The sequence below is a fragment of the Orcinus orca genome, chromosome 5, assembly GCF_937001465.1.
Source record: "Orcinus orca chromosome 5, mOrcOrc1.1, whole genome shotgun sequence".
Lineage (NCBI taxonomy): Eukaryota > Metazoa > Chordata > Mammalia > Artiodactyla > Delphinidae > Orcinus > Orcinus orca.
The window spans coordinates 50,911,262-50,930,059 of NC_064563.1; the positions used below are offsets into that span (position 1 = coordinate 50,911,262).

The 18,798-nt window shown below is 40.3% G+C and overlaps 1 protein-coding gene across 1 annotated transcript in view; it reads right to left on the reverse strand.

The window, feature by feature from the left end:
• The window catches only part of WDR49 (WD repeat domain 49), a 104,497-nt gene extending 88,686 nt beyond the window's left edge, over nt 1-15,811 (reverse strand). Inside the window, 1 exon segment of the mRNA XM_049710517.1 lies at nt 12,290-15,811. Coding sequence (XP_049566474.1) covers nt 12,290-12,457 — 168 coding nt within the window. The 5' untranslated portion in view covers nt 12,458-15,811.
• Between the last annotated feature and the right edge of the window lie 2,987 nt (nt 15,812-18,798).

Below are 18,798 nucleotides of genomic sequence, written 5' to 3' on the forward strand. Positions count from 1 at the left end.
AAAAGGGAGTGAAAAAGAGGAAACCTCTTTATTACAGAGGAATGCTACATTGAGAATAAACAAGGATCAAAAGAATTTAAAAGTCACCATTTTCCAAGCCTATGTAGTCATTGTTTCAAGCCAAGATCATCAATTAATGCTTAAACTAATGGGTGAAAGATATTGAAGAATACTATAACACAATATCATAGTACCACGCCACAGGTACCTTTAAAAGGTAGAACTCTAGTGGACCCACTTTATCAAGCAATCCAACTTATAGCATCACCAGTAATGAAACAAACTGACATGCTGTGCCTCTGGTGTCATTCAAGAGGTGGACATAACATTTCTTACGTAGTATCCTTTCCAAAAATGGTGAACCTAAATCTAACAGTGAAGAATCAATAAGAAAATCCAGATTGTGAGATGTTCTAGACATCTGACATGACCCTTCAAAAATATCTATGTCATGATAGATGAGAAAAAGTAAGAGAATGCTTCTAGATTAAAGGAAACTAAAGGAAATGTGTGATCCTGGAAAGGATCTATAATTAAAAAAAAAAAAAACATGAAAGACATTACCAGGGCAAACTGGGATATTTTAATACACACATTTTTATTAGGTAATATATGGAGTTAAATTTCCTGGGTAAGATAATTTCATTGTTGCTATTTAGAAGAAGACCCTTGTTCCTAGGAGATATATTTTGAGTTAATTGGGGCAAACTATCGTCATGCCTGAAATAACTTTTAAATGACTGAGGTACAACCGTGTGCTATGTTCTGAATATTCGTGTCCCTCCAAAATTCACAAGTTGAAACCTTAATGCCCCGTGTGATGATATTAGGAGGTGGGACCATTGGGAAGTGATAGGTTATGAAGATGGAGCCCTTATAGATGGAATTAGTGCTCTTATAAAAGAGACCTCAGAGAGCTCCCTAGCCCCTTCCACCATGTGAAGACACAACAAGAAGTCTACAGCCTGGGAGTGGGCCCTCACCCACCCAAGCTGGTACCCTGATCTCAGACTCCCAGCCTCCAGAACTGTGAGAAATAAGTTTCTGTTGTTTATAAGCTACCCAGGAAGCAAAATATTAACAATTGCTGAATCTGGGTGGAGGGTATATATTCACTGCACTTGTCTTTCCATTTTCAAATTTCTGTAGGTTTGATATTTTTCAAAATAAAAAGTTCAAGGAGAGAAAAAACAATACTCCTTTCTCTTCCTGTGTTCCCCAACTCAATGTATGTTACCGCCTTAATACACTCAATTGATCAACGAGTTCTGTGCACCATCACTCCCGCATCTCTCCACTAACCTCTGCTGTGCAGGCAGGCCATTGTACCAGCCCTTTAGTGGCCTCTCCGACTCCTTTCGGTCCTGCTCCCAGCTCCAGCCCCCGAACCATTTCAAAAACTACAGCCTTAGTGATCATTTCCAAAATGTCAATCCCATCATGTCATTCCCATGATTAAAACATGTCAGGGGCTCCGTACAGTCCCCCAATATCTGCTTTATTTATTTGTGTGTGTGTGTGTGTGTGTGTGTGTGTATCACTTCTTCTTTATCCATTCATCTATTGATGTAGGTTGCTTCCACATATTGACTATTATAAATAATGCTGAAATGAACCTAAGGGTGCATACATTTTTTTTCAATTTTATTTTATTTATTTTTTATACAACAGGTCCTTACTAGTTATCTATTTTATACATATTAGTGTATATATGTCAATCCCAATCTCCCAATTCATCCCACCACCACCACCACCACCACCACCACCCACTTCCCCCCTTGGTGTCCATACATTTGTTCTCTACATCTGTGTCTCTATTTCTGCCTTGCAAACCTGTTCATCTGTACCATTTTTCTAGATTCCACATACATGTGTTAATATACGATATTTGTTTTTCTCTTTCTGACTTACTTCACTCTGTATGACAGTCTCTAGGTCCACCCACGTCTCTACAAATGACCCAATTTCGTTCTTTTTATGGCTGAGTAATACTCCATTGTATATATGTACCACATCTTCTTTATCTGTCTGTCTCTTTGTCCGTCTCTTTAACACAGCTCTCTAAGGCCCTCTAGATGGTTCTGGCTTGATGCTCCAGCCTTATCTTTCCTTCCTTTCCCCTTTGCAGATGAGTTTTCTGACTTCTTCAAAAAGCATCATACTGCTTCTGCTCAAGCAAACTTTGTACTTCCCATCCTCTTTCTAGAAAACTACTCTCTCAAGCTCCATTTACCTGCCTGAGTGATGCCCTTCTGTCAGATGGCAGCCTGGATGTTACTTCCTCCAGGAAGCCTCCCCGGAGTCCCCTCCCCAATGTGAGCTATGTGCTCCCCCAACACTGCTCTCTCCTCAGAGCACTGAGTGATTACACAATAACTCCAAGTTTATTTGTCAATATAGCTCTCCGTGAGGGAAGGTCTGGGTCTAGGCAGTTTTCAACTTCCAAAGGGTAAACATTCAATAAATATCTGTTGTAAGAATCAGTAAATGAATGAATGTATTGTTAATATTCTCATCTATATTGTAGAAGTGGTGCTCATCTGTTTTACCAATAATAGCCAGGTTGGGGAGGGGGTCAGAGTAGTGAACAATGGTCAAGTTATAGAATCATACTGTGTAAAATAATGTTGGAAGATAAGAAATAAATTTGAGTAAAGTTTCGCGTTGTTCATTAAGAGAAAAGAGACAAAAATAGAAATCAGACCACTTTGGGTGATGTTCTGGTTTTGCCAACAACTCAAATGGACAAATCCCTTCATTTGGATTTTTGTTTCCTCACCTGAGAAATAAAGGCAACAATGCCTCTCTATAGCCTCTCTCTTAATGCTAAAGTTCAATGAAAGGAAGGGGATGGAGAAAACTACTTCATAGAGAGACAAAGTATGTATAAAAGGTGCTGCTTTTAAATTCAGCATCATTAGACCATACATTTAGAAAATAGTAGCACCGAGTCTTTAGGCTATTAAGATATACTGACACTTTAATAACATTTACCTTTGCATTGAATTATGGTATAGATAAGGAGTCCACAAAGCCATTTGCCATACCTTACCCTGCTACAAGCACAGTTCTATTTTTCCATAATTGAGACCTTGACACACAAGGTCTCAATTAGGGAAAATACACACATTTTTCATTTTAGAATATGATTATGCACTGTTCTGCAATTTTCTTTTTTTCACTGAACAGTAAATCTTGGCAATCTTATGTCTTCCTTATTCTTTTTAATAGCTGAGTAGTAGAAGTATACCATAATTAATTTATCCGTTAATTTATTGATGAATATTTGGGGTGTTTTAAATACTCCATTTTATTGACAATATTACAATGAATATTTTTATACAAATTTTATTTCTGTACCTGTCATAATTTATTTAGGATAGCTTGTAGAATTGGAATTGCTGGTTCAAAAAGTATGCATTTGATACATTTTACATTTGATATATTCCAGAAAATTGCCTACCAAAAAAGCCTTCACAATTTACAATCTTAGTAATAGTGTTCATTTCCCTGATTCTTCGCCAACAGTAAACATTATTGATCTTTTTAATCTTTGCCAAGTTGATGAATGAAAAAGGATGTCTTCTTTTTTGATTGAAGTTTTAAATCCAATTCCTAGTGAGTTGGATTATATTTTCACATGATTAGCAGCTATTTATGTGGCACTCTTCCTTGAATGCACAAAATAAAATATGTAATATATATTATATGTAAAATACACTGTATGTAAAATAAAGCTACATGTGATATGTGTACATGCATATATGGGTAGAAATGAATGAAAAATACACTAGAAGTATGCAACATTAAGAGTAGTTACCCAGGGTACTGTAGTTGCTAAGGGTAAGCCATGGTAAGAGGAGAATTTCATGTGTAACTTTGATTTTGTACAATGAAAATAATGTATTCCTTCTTTTTCTTTTAATAAGAAAAGAACTCTGGGCTTCCCTGGTAGCGCAGTGGTTGAGAATCCGCCTGCCAATGCAGGGGACACGGGTTCATGCCCCGGTCCGGGAAGATCCCACATGCCGCGGAGCGGCTGGGCCCGTGAGCCATGGCCGCTGAGCCTGCGCGTCCGGAGCCTGTGCTCCGCAGCGGGAGAGGCCACAACAGTGAGAGGCCCGCGTACTGCAAAAAATAATAATAATAATAAAAGAACACTTAAATAAATAGGAATCATAAAAATTGTATATGACTGACTGCACCCCTTTTTTCTGTTTGCTTCTCCTCCCTCAACTTCCAGGAAATAAACCTGCTTCTTTATTTATGGTATGGACTCCAGTTGTTTCTCTACCCCCTTGAAGGATTCCCCTAAGATCCCGTCTTAGACACTCTGCTCTTTCCTCAAGATAATCTCATTTGCACCCAGGGTCGCCATGCTCTGGGGTCTCACACCGATTTCTCTCTGCCAGCCTGATCCTTCTACATGGCTCTACTTGTAGTTAATCAGAGCATCTGCAATTAGAGAAAGAAAAGAACACACAGGTGCTATGAAGAGAGAAAACAGGAACAGGATAAGGTGCTAACCCAGCCTGGGTAGTGAGAGAAGACTTTCTGGGATGGTGGTATTTAAACATGAAGTATGAGTGAGGAGTTGCCTGGAGATTGGGGGGAGGGAAGCGGGAATATTCCAACATGAGGCACCAGCATTTGATAGGTCCTAAAACAGGAATACTGTTAAAGCATTCAAGTAACTAAAATTCCACCAGCATGAACAATTTGGGTAATGTGCCAGTGTCAGATAATTTTGTGACTGACTTGTTGGAACCATAAATCCAGACTGAATACCGGTGGCGACGGGAGGGGGCCTTGAAGGAGGAGGTAAGGATTCCCTTGGAAGAAATAGATGTTCCCATCCTTTACAGCCCTAGGAAAGCGGAGAGATAGGTCTTAGACTAAAGTAAAGGAAAATATTTTCTGGTATCTCTGGGGCCAATAATCAGTTTGGCCTCCAGGCTCTAAGGAATGAGCAGTCTGGTATATTTCCAGGGGGATTAAGGCGCTGAAAGTAGCCCCTTGGCCATATAAATGTGGCCAGAAGTGAGGAAGGGGAACAAGTTAGAAGGATACCAAGAGAAAGGTCTGACACAGCCTTATCCAATAGGACTTTCTGTGATGAAGCAAATCTTCTGTTATCTGCACTGTCCGATGCGATGCCTGCAAGCTACACGAGCCTCCTGAATACTCTAGATGTGGCCCGTGCTTCTGAGTAACTGAACTTTTTATTTTATTAAATTCTAACTTTATTTCATTTTAACTTAAATAGCCACATGTGGCCCATGGCCACCATATTGGACAGATCTGGAGGAAGACCAGTGTGACAACCTGGCCTCAGGGGTGTTGAGAGAATTAGGGAGGGAGAACATGGGAGGCGATGGAGTAGAGGAAAACCGTGTCCCTGGAAGTCCTCAGCAGAGAATGCTGGCGCCCAGAGAATCAATATCTCACAAGATGCTTATCCATAACATGGTGGTAAGGCGTGACGAGGGAAGAAAAGACCCAAGGGATTCGTGTCTGAGCAAGCGTGAGGCAGAGCTTCAGGCAAAGGTCAGAAATCAACAAGAGACAATTCAGAGGATTCCTATTTCCAGCAACAAAGTTGGTGGGGTCTCGTCTCATCATTGGGTGTGCTATACTTGTCAACACAGGACAAACGTGAAATCAAAATGGCACAAATTATAGTTCTCCAGTTGTCTTTCTTCATGTTGCTTTTTTTTTTTTTTTTTTTTTTGGTATGCGGGCCTTTCACTGCCGTGGCCTCTCCCATTGCGGAGCACAGGCTCCGGACGCGCAGGCTCAGCGGCCATGGCTCACGGGCCCAGCCGCTCCGCGGCATGTGGGATCTTCCCGGACCGGGGCACGAATCCGTGTCCCCTGCATCGGCAGGCGGACTCTCAACCTCTGCGCCACCAGGGAAGCCCCATGTTCCTTTTTTAATTTTCAGGAAATTACAAAGGTAGGCTGTGCCCTAGGTCTAAAGGTCTGGCTAAGTTGATATACTACAAATGAATAGCAATAGGCATCTTTGCTTTCTTTCTTTCTCCTTTATGACCAGTTTCTTGGTTGCCTTCTCTGCTTCAGTCCTGGCCAAAGCTTAAGGTTAAAATATCTGTCCCCCAAAAGCACTCTTCACCACCCTCTCTGACCAAGATTAATTTTTATAAGCACCTGTTATGAAAGCACACAGAGAAGTTAGAAAAGGCATGAAGCCGTTAGAACTTGTCACAAAATTTAGCACAAAGGCAGCAGTGTTCAGGAAGACCGATTTTTCGTATGTGTTGACAAAGAACTTCACTTGCTTGTGCTTTGGTGATGGCATCGTTTGTTAACCTCACCCATGAATTGTAGCAACTCGGACAAAACCACCAAAGAATTCCTCTGCCGTTTCCAGTTGTGCCAGCTGCAGGGCTGTTGGATTTGTCTTCACGCTATTACCTTAGTGCTGAGGAGGGGTGCCTGCAGGGTTCACTGATTTTCTACTGCCATCCAAAATAGGTTTTTTGGATTCCACTAAGGGAGTTGGGGCGAGAAGTGCTCTGCCCTGCTGCCTTTGTTCAGCAGATGATGGATTGACTGAGATTGCTGAATGTACTCTGCACTATGGAATAAAGTTATAGATTAAGCTTTACCTGTTTACTTTCTCTCAAGCCTCCATTGAATGCCTTTAGAAAGGAAAAAATAATAATAAAAAGCAATGAGTTATTCCTATCTTTCCCTTTTATTCTTCCACCCTTCTCGGCATTGATTTTATTGTAGGAAGTGTTGATTATTTGCTGATGGTGCATTAATTCCAAGTTACCAAGGCACAGTGCCTGTGTGCTACTAACTTGACATGCTCGTTTTGTTAATGAAGTCCTTATCCTATTGGATTCCTATTCCTTAGAGCAAATCTCAAAGGGAGACTGCCTGGTGGCCAGTGGTAGCCATGCCATACAATGGGCTGGGAAGTTGGCAATCTACCACAGAACCCTGGCTCTGCCCCATGGGACAACTCAATTAAATATCTTTCAGCTTTATTCTCCTTATGTGTAAATGGGAAATAAAAATATCTGCCCTGCCTACATTTCAGGCTGGTGAGAGGATCAAATAACACGATACCTACAGAAGTGTTTTATAAAATCTTACTGAACTTCAAAGATATTAAATTTTTATTCATCATTTTTACCTCCACTGATTTCTAGAAAGAGTTTTAGTTCAGTTAAAATAGAAGGTACATAGACAGTTGGACCATTAAAGCAAAGATAAAAGAGCAAGGATCATATAATGAAAACAGAAGATAATTGTTCCAGAAAAATCTATGTTAAGAATAGTTGTATCAGTTGAACTCTGAATTTAGCTTTGAACTTCCTGGCAGCTAAGGCGAAACACAAAACACCATTAGGCACACGACTTTCCTTAATCTATGAAATAAGTATGCTGGTTTATTAGGAGAGATGGAAATTTTCCTACCATTCACTCTAAGGATTGTGGGTGAGACTGTTTTCTGGGCACACACCTGCCTACACTTTCCAGATGGCCTTGCAATTGGGATGGGAACCTGGCCCACAAAACCTTTCCCCATGTGCTCCTTCATGCTCTTTCCCCATGACTATCTTGACATATGGCCACTGTGGAAGGAGGAAGATGGAAGGAGCCTGGGGACCAGAATCCCTACTTGGAGCTGCCTGCCTATTAGAAATATCTGCTCTCTATATGAGCAAGAAATAAGTCTTTATCATGAATGTGCTATTATATATTTTACACAGTTTGCACACCCTATAAAAATAAAGATTTTCTAATTTTGGAACTTTATTGGATTCCATAATATACAGTTTTTAACTATCAGTCTTATCTTAAAAATGTATTTTTTAAATGATCTTCATGGGCTGTCTCATATTTTGACAGAAGCAAACAAAATCTAACAGTTCTGAGGAAAGGGAATGAAACAAAGATGGGTGATTTTATTTATGTGTTTGGAATGGTGATGTCTGGGGTAGAAAAGAAAGAAGCAAGAGGTAAGAATAGTTCTGGAACATGAGCCATAGCCAGGAAGGCCTGTCCATTTGGGTAACTTAATAGTGAAGATACAGTGAGCAATGAGAAGGCGGGTCCCTAATGAACTGGGAGAATCCTGACAGTTCGGAAAGAATAAATAATGGAAAGGTGGGAATCTGATTGTCTGTATATTTTTTTTCAATCTCATAGCCTTTTAATAGATTAGCCCCACCTCACTTTAAAAATGCAGACCAACACTGTCACCACCAAGCGGGTTCCTCATTTCTCCTTCTCATCCCTGGGAGAGGTAAGGATGGAAGGGGTGGGGCAGGAGGTCTTGGTTTTTTTTGGGGGGGGGTTAATATGATTTATTTAATTGTAAATGTATGTAATTAAATTTTTTGTAACAGTTACTGACTGCATTCCCTTAGAGTCTAGCCTGCCCAGCAGGGCATCAGAACTCTCAGGTTGTCCTGTTGGTACAAGGAAGCGTTGTTCATAGGCCCTACTGTAGACAGGAATCTTGGGAATTTTATAAAGACAATCAAGCATGAAGATGTCATACATTCTGTGGATTTAATCATTTATTATACCTTAAGCACAATTTTCAGACCTGCAAAAGTGCCTTCTGAATTTCTCTGGTCTTTTTAGATTGTCAGCACAAGTGTGTTGTGTTTAGATTCCATTCAGCTCCCCAAGACAAGTTTGTTCAGAGAACCTTCCCCTAACATCTCTGGGGACTTCCCGTTAGGATTTTTATTCTTCCTTTCTCACACTGAACTGTCCTGGCCCTTCCTACTTTAAGCAGAAATAGTTCACCTTTTACATGCGGTTTAGGAGATTTCATTTCAAGCTATTTAACCTAAAGATTTAGTAGGACTTCGGCAAACAGCAGCATGGAGTAGACAGGGTAGGGCCAGGCCATGGCTCTGGGCCAGAAAGAATGTACCAGGAGGTGATACAGACACAGTTGCTGACAGAGGCAGGTCAGGACCCAGTCCAGTGAGTCCAGCAGTATAGGCAAACTAGATACAGGCCAAACACGCAACAAGCCTTCCAAGATCAAAGAGCAGACTGTCCTGACATGAAGTGGTCAACAATGGAGAAATAAAGAAAAGAAATATTCAGGAACCTACATAGCCACAGTCTTGGAAGAAAGTCAGTATACATCAAGTCTCAATGCGGCTTTTCCAAAATTCCATTTCCCTTGGACCATAATTTCTATTGCTCAGAATTCCTATAAAATTAGCAAATCACAGCCATCCTTCCTCACACAGTAACTGACTTCTGAAGTATCTAAGAAAATGTAAAATATGTTTGACATTAAAACAATATGAATATCCAGAGACCACATCATTTCTCTAAGCGTTACAAGTGCTACAGGAAAGTTTAAGTAACAAGCATTTTACAATTCTATGAATAATACAAGTTTCATTCCCTGCGAGCTGATATATGACTTTTTGGGCACCATCACTTGAAAGAAAAAGAAATCCACAAGTTACTTTTCTAGTACTTCTATCCAGATAACTTCTTTGTTCTAAAGAAGAGGATCAAGACATCACTTAAAATCTTTCACATGCTAATAGAATATGAAGACATGGAAAGATGATGCTTTTGTACTCTTCTATGTGAATTTGTGTCTTTGCAACACATTGCTTCCATTTCCTACCCCAATTAAAAGGAATGTAAAAGCATAGTTGTGAGTGTTATTCAAAGCTTAATTTTTTTTTTAGGAAATGCATGAGTTAAAATTAAGAGAATGTTAAAGACCATATTGTTCAACCGCTACTCACTGAACATATAATACCTATGTTAATTGAGCACTTTTTCTGTGTCAAGCACTCTTTCGAGTGCTTTCCGGATAATACCCCATTTAATCCTCACAACAACCCTATTATTCGCACGTTAGAAACAAAGGAAACTGAGGCTCAGAGAGATTAAGCAATTTGCACAAAGTCTCATTGTCGGTGGCAAAACTGGGACTCAAATCCAAGAAGTCTGACCCCTGACTCTTATACACTAAGTGATTCTGACTCATATACCATCATGCAATAAACATAAGCATTACTCACTTCATTCCTAAATGTTACTACTAAGATTTATATGGTAGGTAATATCTCATTTGGAAACATATGTGAAACATTGACTACAGGAAGACTCAGCTTCCCATTTTTCAATAAAGCATTGCTACTGCTATTTAAGGACATGGACTTTACCTACTGTCTGAAAACTCTTCAGCCCCAAATAAGCAATCTGGGTACAAAAAACAAAATAGGAGATGAAAGGATCCAGTGCCAGAATCGTGGCATTCCAAGAGCATGTCTTTAGTGACTGGACTACAAATCACTGACTTTGGGGTTCTGTGTTGCAGGACAGCCCCTGAGGGCAATTTTTCTTTTCACAACAATCTACACCTGTGGCCTGTGGGCCCAACGCTTATGGCAGATGGAAGAGAGTCCACAGAAATCATCTAGTATATGATTCTTCTCTAGGTGTCCATGCTGTGTGTGGAAACCGTGTTGTCTCAAGGGCCTAACTTTTATTCCTGGTTGTACATTTGCCATTGGATCGTTCCATTCTGTCTGTTGAATCTGGTAAAAATCGATGGACTTCATTTTTTCTTGAAGTATGCCTGCAAAGCTCAATTTTTTTTTTTAAATTACATTTTAAAAAAAGATTGTAATTAGATTGTCTAGGTTCATGCAAGCCCTGAACAGCAATTTCTTTCTCCCTTTTGGTCCATCAGTGGTACCTGCTGTTCCAACTGGTTAATTTCAAAATAAGTGATCCAGCCTTTGAAACATTTAAAGTTAAATATATATATATCTTGAGATCCAATTTTCCTATTTCACTTGGGTTCACTCCAGACTAATTGGTAATTTGAAAAGAACACCCACCCCTAACCTTTTATAGCAGTTTCACTTTCTAACACATTGACTTTATACAGTTGACCCTCCTAATAGACCCTAGCGTTCAACTTTGTGTTCTTAACACCAGAAAAAAACTGCCACATTTCTGTTCATTCCAGAGTCAAAGCTGTCCTAGTCTGCTGTTACGTTTTTCTGAATGTCCTCAAGCTGTCAAAATGTTTGCTATGTCTATCAAACTATGCCAGATTCATTTGGGGCATTGGACATGAGCATCACTAAAATCTTTCAGACAAATGGGTTTGGATGAACTGCAAATACATGAAGATTAAAATGAGAAAAGTGTAGGGCAGCGCATGTCTTTGCTACTAAATATGATAGAGTCTATTAAAAAGAAATGATTGATACTATTGGGACATTCTCAACACAGGTAAAATTTAACTTGTTATACAAAACAGGGTATAGTAGAGTATTTCAGTGGTTAGCAACTCTTTTTTTTTTGGATAGGTAAAGATTAAAATTTGTACCAACTACAGACCAATATAACGGTGAGATTTCATCATGCTTTATTAATTTCAAGGTGGTATTCCCAAACATTGTATGTCTGTTTCAAATTAATATGACACTCTCAAGCACCCCAGAGGACATTCTGAAGCCCTGAGATCATATTTTAGCAACTGTAATGCAGCAGGAAGGATGGAGGCTCATGTCTACCTAAATTCCACAGCACGGAAGAGCACTTCTTCCTATCAGCATGAGAAGCTAAGAATCATTTTGATATATGCTGTTCATTAGGCATAGCTGCAGAATTCAAAATTAAGATAGAGAGAAGGAACTTATTCATTTACAGTTAAAATTCTTATGGTAATTAAAATTTTTAAAATTTTGTTTTCATCGGTATTGCTCCAATATTTGCAAAAAGAGTGGCAGACTGGTCCCTCCCATGGGATCTGGGACAATAAAGTGCCACAATCTGCTTTGAAAAGGAGCTGCGTCGCTGGGGTGAGGCAGGGGAGAATGTTTGCACACCGGGAAGTGGCTATTTGCATTTCCAGAGGGATACTTCCATGTTACCTGCAAGGACAGTTATTATTGGGAGTCACCCTAGAGGTCTGGCTTCCCCCTGTCACCGTCGTAACTTTCTGTTTTCCAAAAATATGTTGATCTCTAAGAAAAAAATTTGTCCAAGAATTCATTTTCCTTCCTGGATGGTAATGATATTCAACAGCAGCAATTTCATACTAAATAATATTATTTGTCCCGAAGAACTGAGGGATAAAGTTACTCTGGTGTTAAATCCAGGTCTGACCAATTCTTTTCAGTTCCCTGTTTTAACCATTAAGCATATTAAAAAAAAAAAAAAAAAAAACTTTTAAGAGAAAATCTGTTTCATCCTGGTCTCCTTCATGAGCAACTCAAAGTCTCCAGGAAATAAGATTAACGCTTACCTCAAAGGCTCTTTGTATTTGGACAAAGTCGCCCAGGCTGAGTTGGTTTTCAAGCAGGGCTATGCAGGCATCTTCCTCTGCAGTTTCACCTTGTGAAATTCTCTCTGGGTTCTCTGGCCCGGGCTGGGATCCTTTGTTCAACTCAAGTGTAGCATTCTGGCAACTCATAATGGCTTTACCTCTTTTTAACAGCCGTCATTTTAAGAGCAGTCAACTCTCTAAGTATTTTTCTTTTTCTTTTCCTTCAACAGGTGCCTTTGAAAAGAAACAACTTAGCAATCGAATTCCAGAATCAAAGTACATTTCAAGGTACTCAATTAGGAGGCAAAAAGTTCAAGCCCAGAGGTAGGGAATGAAAGCTCCCAACCCCCACACTTCCTTAATTCCGCAGTTTATTTTCAAAACCCACTGTTGAATTGTTTTAAAACATCCCCTCCTTATACTCTGTTTAACCTGGCTTGACTTTAAAAAGTGTAAAAGCTTCCCCTGTGTTTATAGAAACTGACACAGAATGCAACATCTAATACTCATTTTAAATGCATTAGAAAAGCAATTTCTCAAAATCTCTTTGGCTAACCTTGCTTCTATTCACATGTTGTGGTTTTAAAGTCCATTTTCTTGTGTGGAGGTGTGAGGTAACACAGCTGCAAGGTTTCCGCCCCAGTGAAGCGCTTGCCTCTGAAGGCCACCTTCCCAGCAATGTGGCCTTGTTTGTTTCAGCCCTCCCTGCTGCCTTTGTGTGCTTCCTGGCAACCAACATAAAGCCCTTCACCTCCCCAACTAATGAATGACCTGAAGGTTGGAATATACAATGTAAACATTGCGGCTTTTTTAAAGGACAATTCAGTGCACTCATTTTTTATTAAATTTCAGCCCTGCATTATTTAATGACAACTTTTATAAATACATTTTCTATGAAGCATGTTATGTATTATGAAACAAGATGATTAGCCAAAGAAAAGAGCAATGAATTTAGGAATGTTACATTTTCCATATAAAAAAATGTTTCATTCTTATTTAATAAGAATCCATTCCTATATTCTCTTTGTCTTAGTTTCTATGTATATAAAATGGGGATGGTTTAGCATAGGCTTCCAATTCATTGAAAGACGTGGTGGGGGGGAACACAGCATAACATAATATGATAAACCTTATAATAAAACTACTTACAGTACCATCACTGGTTCAGCTAATATTAATGAAAAGGAAGGAAAAAGGAGAAAGTTAATATTTTGTTTTAGTATTTACCATATGCCAGGCACTACACTAAGCACTTTGTAATTCCTTATCTTGCTAAAGCTTCACAATAACCCTGCAAGGCAGACAAGACCACTCTTCCCACTTTACAGATGAAGAAGCAACGTAAAGGCCAAAGGCCATGCAGTCAGTAAGGCGTGGAAAACGACAGAGTGGCTCTGCCTTCGGAGCCTGCCCTTTAGATGGAGGCCATCTCTGCACTTTATTTTCATCTCTGTAAAACTGAAAAGTTGTCACTAGATATTCTCTAAGTTCTTTTTCCTACAATTTCATTCAATGAGCTAGTGTTCACAGGCACGTGGTGGTACAAAGCACACTCCCTACAACACAGAGATGCAAGTATCCCAAGGCTTTCCTGGACCAGTTTTGGAAAAAAAAATGAAATATCATTCAAGCAGCCATTAATTCATCAATTTCTCTGTCCATCATTCATTCCAAAATCCATTTACAAAGGACCTGGTGCCTACTCGTGAGGGGTTTACAGTCTTATAGGAGCTGTTACCTGTCTAGTTCATCTTTCATGCCAATCCCAACCTCTTGCTGTCTATAGTGCTGTGTTGAGAAGAATCGTGAAGTTATACGTAGGATCAGAGGAAAAGAGTGGCATTATAAATTACGGATGTGTATCATGGGGACAGAAGGGCTGAGGGAAGCATATTTACCACAAATTTGCCTTTCCTGGTTTAGTCCTTCATGTAAATTAGAAAAACAACTTTAAGCCCTAATATGATAAATTTCCCTAAATCATCTCACATAAGGATAAAATTTGTCTTCTTACCATCCTAATTAGTAAATTAATAATAGTTTAGTTCAGCCACATCAGTCCTATAAATGTCTGTAAAATGTTTTATGGTGATATGTTGAGGAGTTGGGCTTAAATAACAGACACTAACGAGGGAAGGAAGAGGAAACAGAAAAAGTATTCTGTGACGCTGCACAGGGAGAGGTAGGCATCCCACTGGATGACGATGCAAAATTCTCTAATTATTCTAAGACAGTCAAACTGCCTGGACTACTTAGTTTTCATAAAGATGCAGCTCTAAATGTTTTCATTAGTCAAAACAGGAGAGTATAATGAACAGCTAACAAATTACTGTAGAAGTTAATTAACTGACACAGTTTTCTTTCGGTAAAATCGTGGCATTAGAAATCATTCTTGATCATAAAATCTTCGATGGCTTTCACCTTCTTTGTAACTGTGTGGTTAATTTTCAGGTTAAATTTCCACTGCTCTGAAAAGTCCACAACTAGCCTCTTGCCGATACTGAAATTTTCCTTCTTGCCTGCCATGAATCAATTATCAGTTTGTGAAAATCTGCCACGTGCCCAGTGCCATCCTAGGCTCTGTGGGGAACGGTGCACTGATGAAGACAGTCTGTGCTCTCAAAAAGTGGAAGGTTCAGGACTTCCCTCGTGGCACAGTGGTTAAGAATCAGCCTGCCAATGCAGGGGACACGGGTTCAAGCCCTGGTCCAGGAAGATCCCACATGCCGCGGAGCAACTAAACCCGTGCGCCACAACTACTGAACCCACGTGCCACAACTACTGAAGCCCACACGCCTAGAGCCCGTGCTCCACAACAAGAGAAGCCACCGCAATGAGAAGCCTGTGTGCCACAACAAAGAGTAGCCCCCTCTCGCCGCAACTAGAGAAAGCCCGCACATAGCAATGAAGACCCAACACAGCCAAAAATAAATGACTAAATAAATAAATAAATAATTTTTTAAAAAAGTGTAAGGTTCAGTCTGGAGAGAAAGCTGACTGACTGACGGACACTTGCTCTCTTCTCCGATAGGGACCAGCCAACAGCTTCTAGCATAGTGGAGCACTCAGCACCCAAAAGGACAATGCAAGCAGATACATCCACTAGCTTTTGCTTTTCTTGGAACCTTGGGACTGAATCATTCTCCCCCACTGAACAGACACTCCCATACGTGTCCTTGTCACAACTCCCAGTCCACCCCCAAATCCCTGCACTCTTCCTCCCCCGAAATTCATCCGCACCAACACAAATGCAGGCCCTGTCTTTCCTCTTAATTTCCCTTCCCTTTTGTTCATCCTCCTGTCACCCTGGACCTGTTCTTACTAACATTCTTAATCTTTGCCTAGAATTCTCCCACCACCTCCTTCCTATAATAGAAAGCCGCTTCCCCTTATAAACCCCATTTCCCACCAAACCATTTCAAGCTGAAGCTCCTCCTTGGCCCAGGCTCCATCCCTCAGTGTCAGTGGAAAGGTGTCTTCTCACGGTCTCTTCGCTTCTTGAACCCACACCTTCCCAACATGGTCCCAGTGGCCAAACACCCCTACAGCCCTCCCCTTTCAGCCCCCAGCTCACTTTAAACATCACCTGCTCCCAGAGCCTGAAAGCACCAGCCCAGCCTTTGGCACCTTTATTTTTTAATAGATCTTTATTGGAGTATAATTGCTTCGCAATACCGTGTTAGTTTCTGTTGCACAACAAAGCGAATCACCCATATGTATACATATGTCCGCATACCGTACCTCCCTCTTGAGCCTCCCTCCCACCCTCCCTGTCCCACCTTTCTAGATGGTCACAAAGCACGGAGCTGATCTCCCTCTGCTATGCAGCTGCTTCCCACCAGCCAATTATTTTACATTCGGTAGTGTACCTTTTAAGCCCTCAAAAAATACTAGTTTCTTTCCTTCCTTGTTCCAGATCCTCCTGGTTCAAATTCCTCCTTCCACTCTGCAACCACAGCATCGTGTTTACACTTTCACTACAGCAGTTTTTCTTTCTGCCTTGCAATATAATTAGTTGCCTTTGTAGCTATCTCTCTCCCACAACATTAACTCCCTGAGAACAAGGATGGTACCTCACTAATGCCCATAGCCCTACATTGCCCAATGCAGAACTTTGTATAAACTACACAGTGGTATGGTCATGTGTACTCATTTGTAAAATAGGATGGGCTGAAAGCGAAATTCTCCTATAGTTTTGAGTTTTCAGTGCCAGGTCCTGGGAATGGGTGGCACTGAGTCCGAAATGGAGACAGAATTCCACACAAAAAAATTAATGAGGGAAACAAAGTTTGAGGTTGTATCTTCAAGGCTCTTAGAATAAACTGTTCAAGCACTTTTGAAACAAAGCATTTGTTTTTTTTTTAATTTTTATTTATTTTTTGGCTGTGTTGGATCTTCATTGCTGCATGCAGGCTTTCTCTAATTGCGGCGAGCGGGGGCTACTCTTTGTTGCAGTGCACGGGCTTCTCATTGCAGTGGGTTCTCTTGTGGAGCACAGGCTCTAGGGATGCAGGCTTCAGTAGTGGCCCATGGGCTCAGTAGTTGTGGCTCGTGGGCTCTAAAGCACAGGCTCAGTAGTTGTGGCATACGGGCTTAGTTGCTCCGCGGCATGTGGGATCTTCCCGGACCAGGGCTCGAACCCATGTCCCCTGCATCAGCAGGCAGATTCTCAACCACTGCGCCACCAGGGAAGCCCAAGCATTTATTTTTATACACGCAATTTCTACGTAAGATGCTCCCGTGTTGAGGCCCTACTCTGTCCCAGGCGCTGCTTTAGACACCAGAAAAGCAAAACTGAATTAGACACAGCTCTGTGCTCACTGTTGCTCAGAGACATATAACAGTAAACGCTGGTTTTAAGTTAATTTTACCTTTGGACAAAGCAGGTCCCCTGTTAACCCTTAGGCAACAAAATATTTCCTTTTTTTGATCTGCTGAACAATGTCTAAAGTAAGAAAACTATATTTTTATAACAGCATTTCTCAGGCTGTTCAAGTATTTAAACACTGAGAATTCATGAAATAATGATATCCTGAAATAACTAAATGTATCATTTTGCAATAAATTGCAAATTGATATATGTCAAGTTCTAGTCTAAGCAAGCAGTTGTAGACAAATTTTAAAATATATGGAAGTGGGGCTTCCCTGGTGGCGCAGTGGTTGAGAGCCCGCCTGCCGATGCAGAGGACACAGGTTCGTGCCCCGGTCCGGGAAGATCCCACATGCCGCGGAGTGGCTGGGCCCCTGAGCCATGGCTGCTGAGCCTGCGCGTCCGGAGCCTGTGCTCCACAACGGGAGAGGCCACAGCAGTGAGAGGCCCGCGTACCGCAATAAATAAATAAATAAATAAAATATATGGAAGTGGAAGGTAAAATTAGGAAAATCCTAATTTTTGACTTAAGCGTTCCTACTCATTTGAAAAAAGCAACTGCGATTTTTATATTATCAGTAGATACTTAGGATCCACTGAACTGAATATTAAGAATAAGTGCTTAAAAATATTCTCAAATTCAATCTTTTTTATGCAAATTCTGATAGGCCTTCCCAACAGTTAATCACTTTTTGAGCCCTCTTTGCTTTAACATAAACATCCTTGTCTTTGAAATCCAGTGTCCACGTTCAAAGTCCCACATGGGCTTGTTGTTTGTCAGCGGGATTTCCACGAGGGAGCCACTTTCTGGGCAATTACTCTGAACTACCAAATTCCTTTATGTTTCCGATCTAAGAGGACACTGCATTTTATTCCATTTGGAGATTGAGAACAGTTTGTCAAAGTCACCTTGATATTGAGCACTTGCCTCCATGTATAGAACCACTAAAAAGTAGTCAAAAAATCATTGCATGAAAGGAGTCACCGAAAATCCAGTAAACATTTATTGATTTCTTCCTTGAAGAAAGAAGGAAAGCAGGTATGTGGGAAATTAACAATTATTGAGTCCCTAGTATATGCTAAACACTGTGTTAGGCACTTTCACAAATGTAATTTTATTAAGCCTCATGGTATCGCTGCAAGACACTTGATATCTTCCCAATTTTGTTTTACTGATGAGGGTACCAAACAAGATTGAGTATCTTGCCCAACTTCACACAACTTGCAAATTATATAATATAATAATATCATAGTATGGTCTCTGCTAAGACTTGACACATTTTTTCATTTAATTCTCTTTGAAACTCTATGATGTGGGCACCATTATGGTCACCATTTTACAGATGAAGAAACTGAGGCTTAGATGGATTAAATAACTTGTCTAAGATCACCCAGCAAAGCTGTAATTCAAAACTCGGATCCTTCTATGTACTCCACAGTGTAGAACTCTGTAAAGAGTAATCTGCTAGACACCATAGTAAATTCTAATCCAGTTTGGGAGCTGAGATGTGTGAAAAGTGGGGAAACGAGAAAGCATATATTTGGTAATAAAGTCAAAGGAACTTAAGAATTTGGACTCAGTACACCGGGCTTAAGTCTTAATTCTCTCACTTTCAAT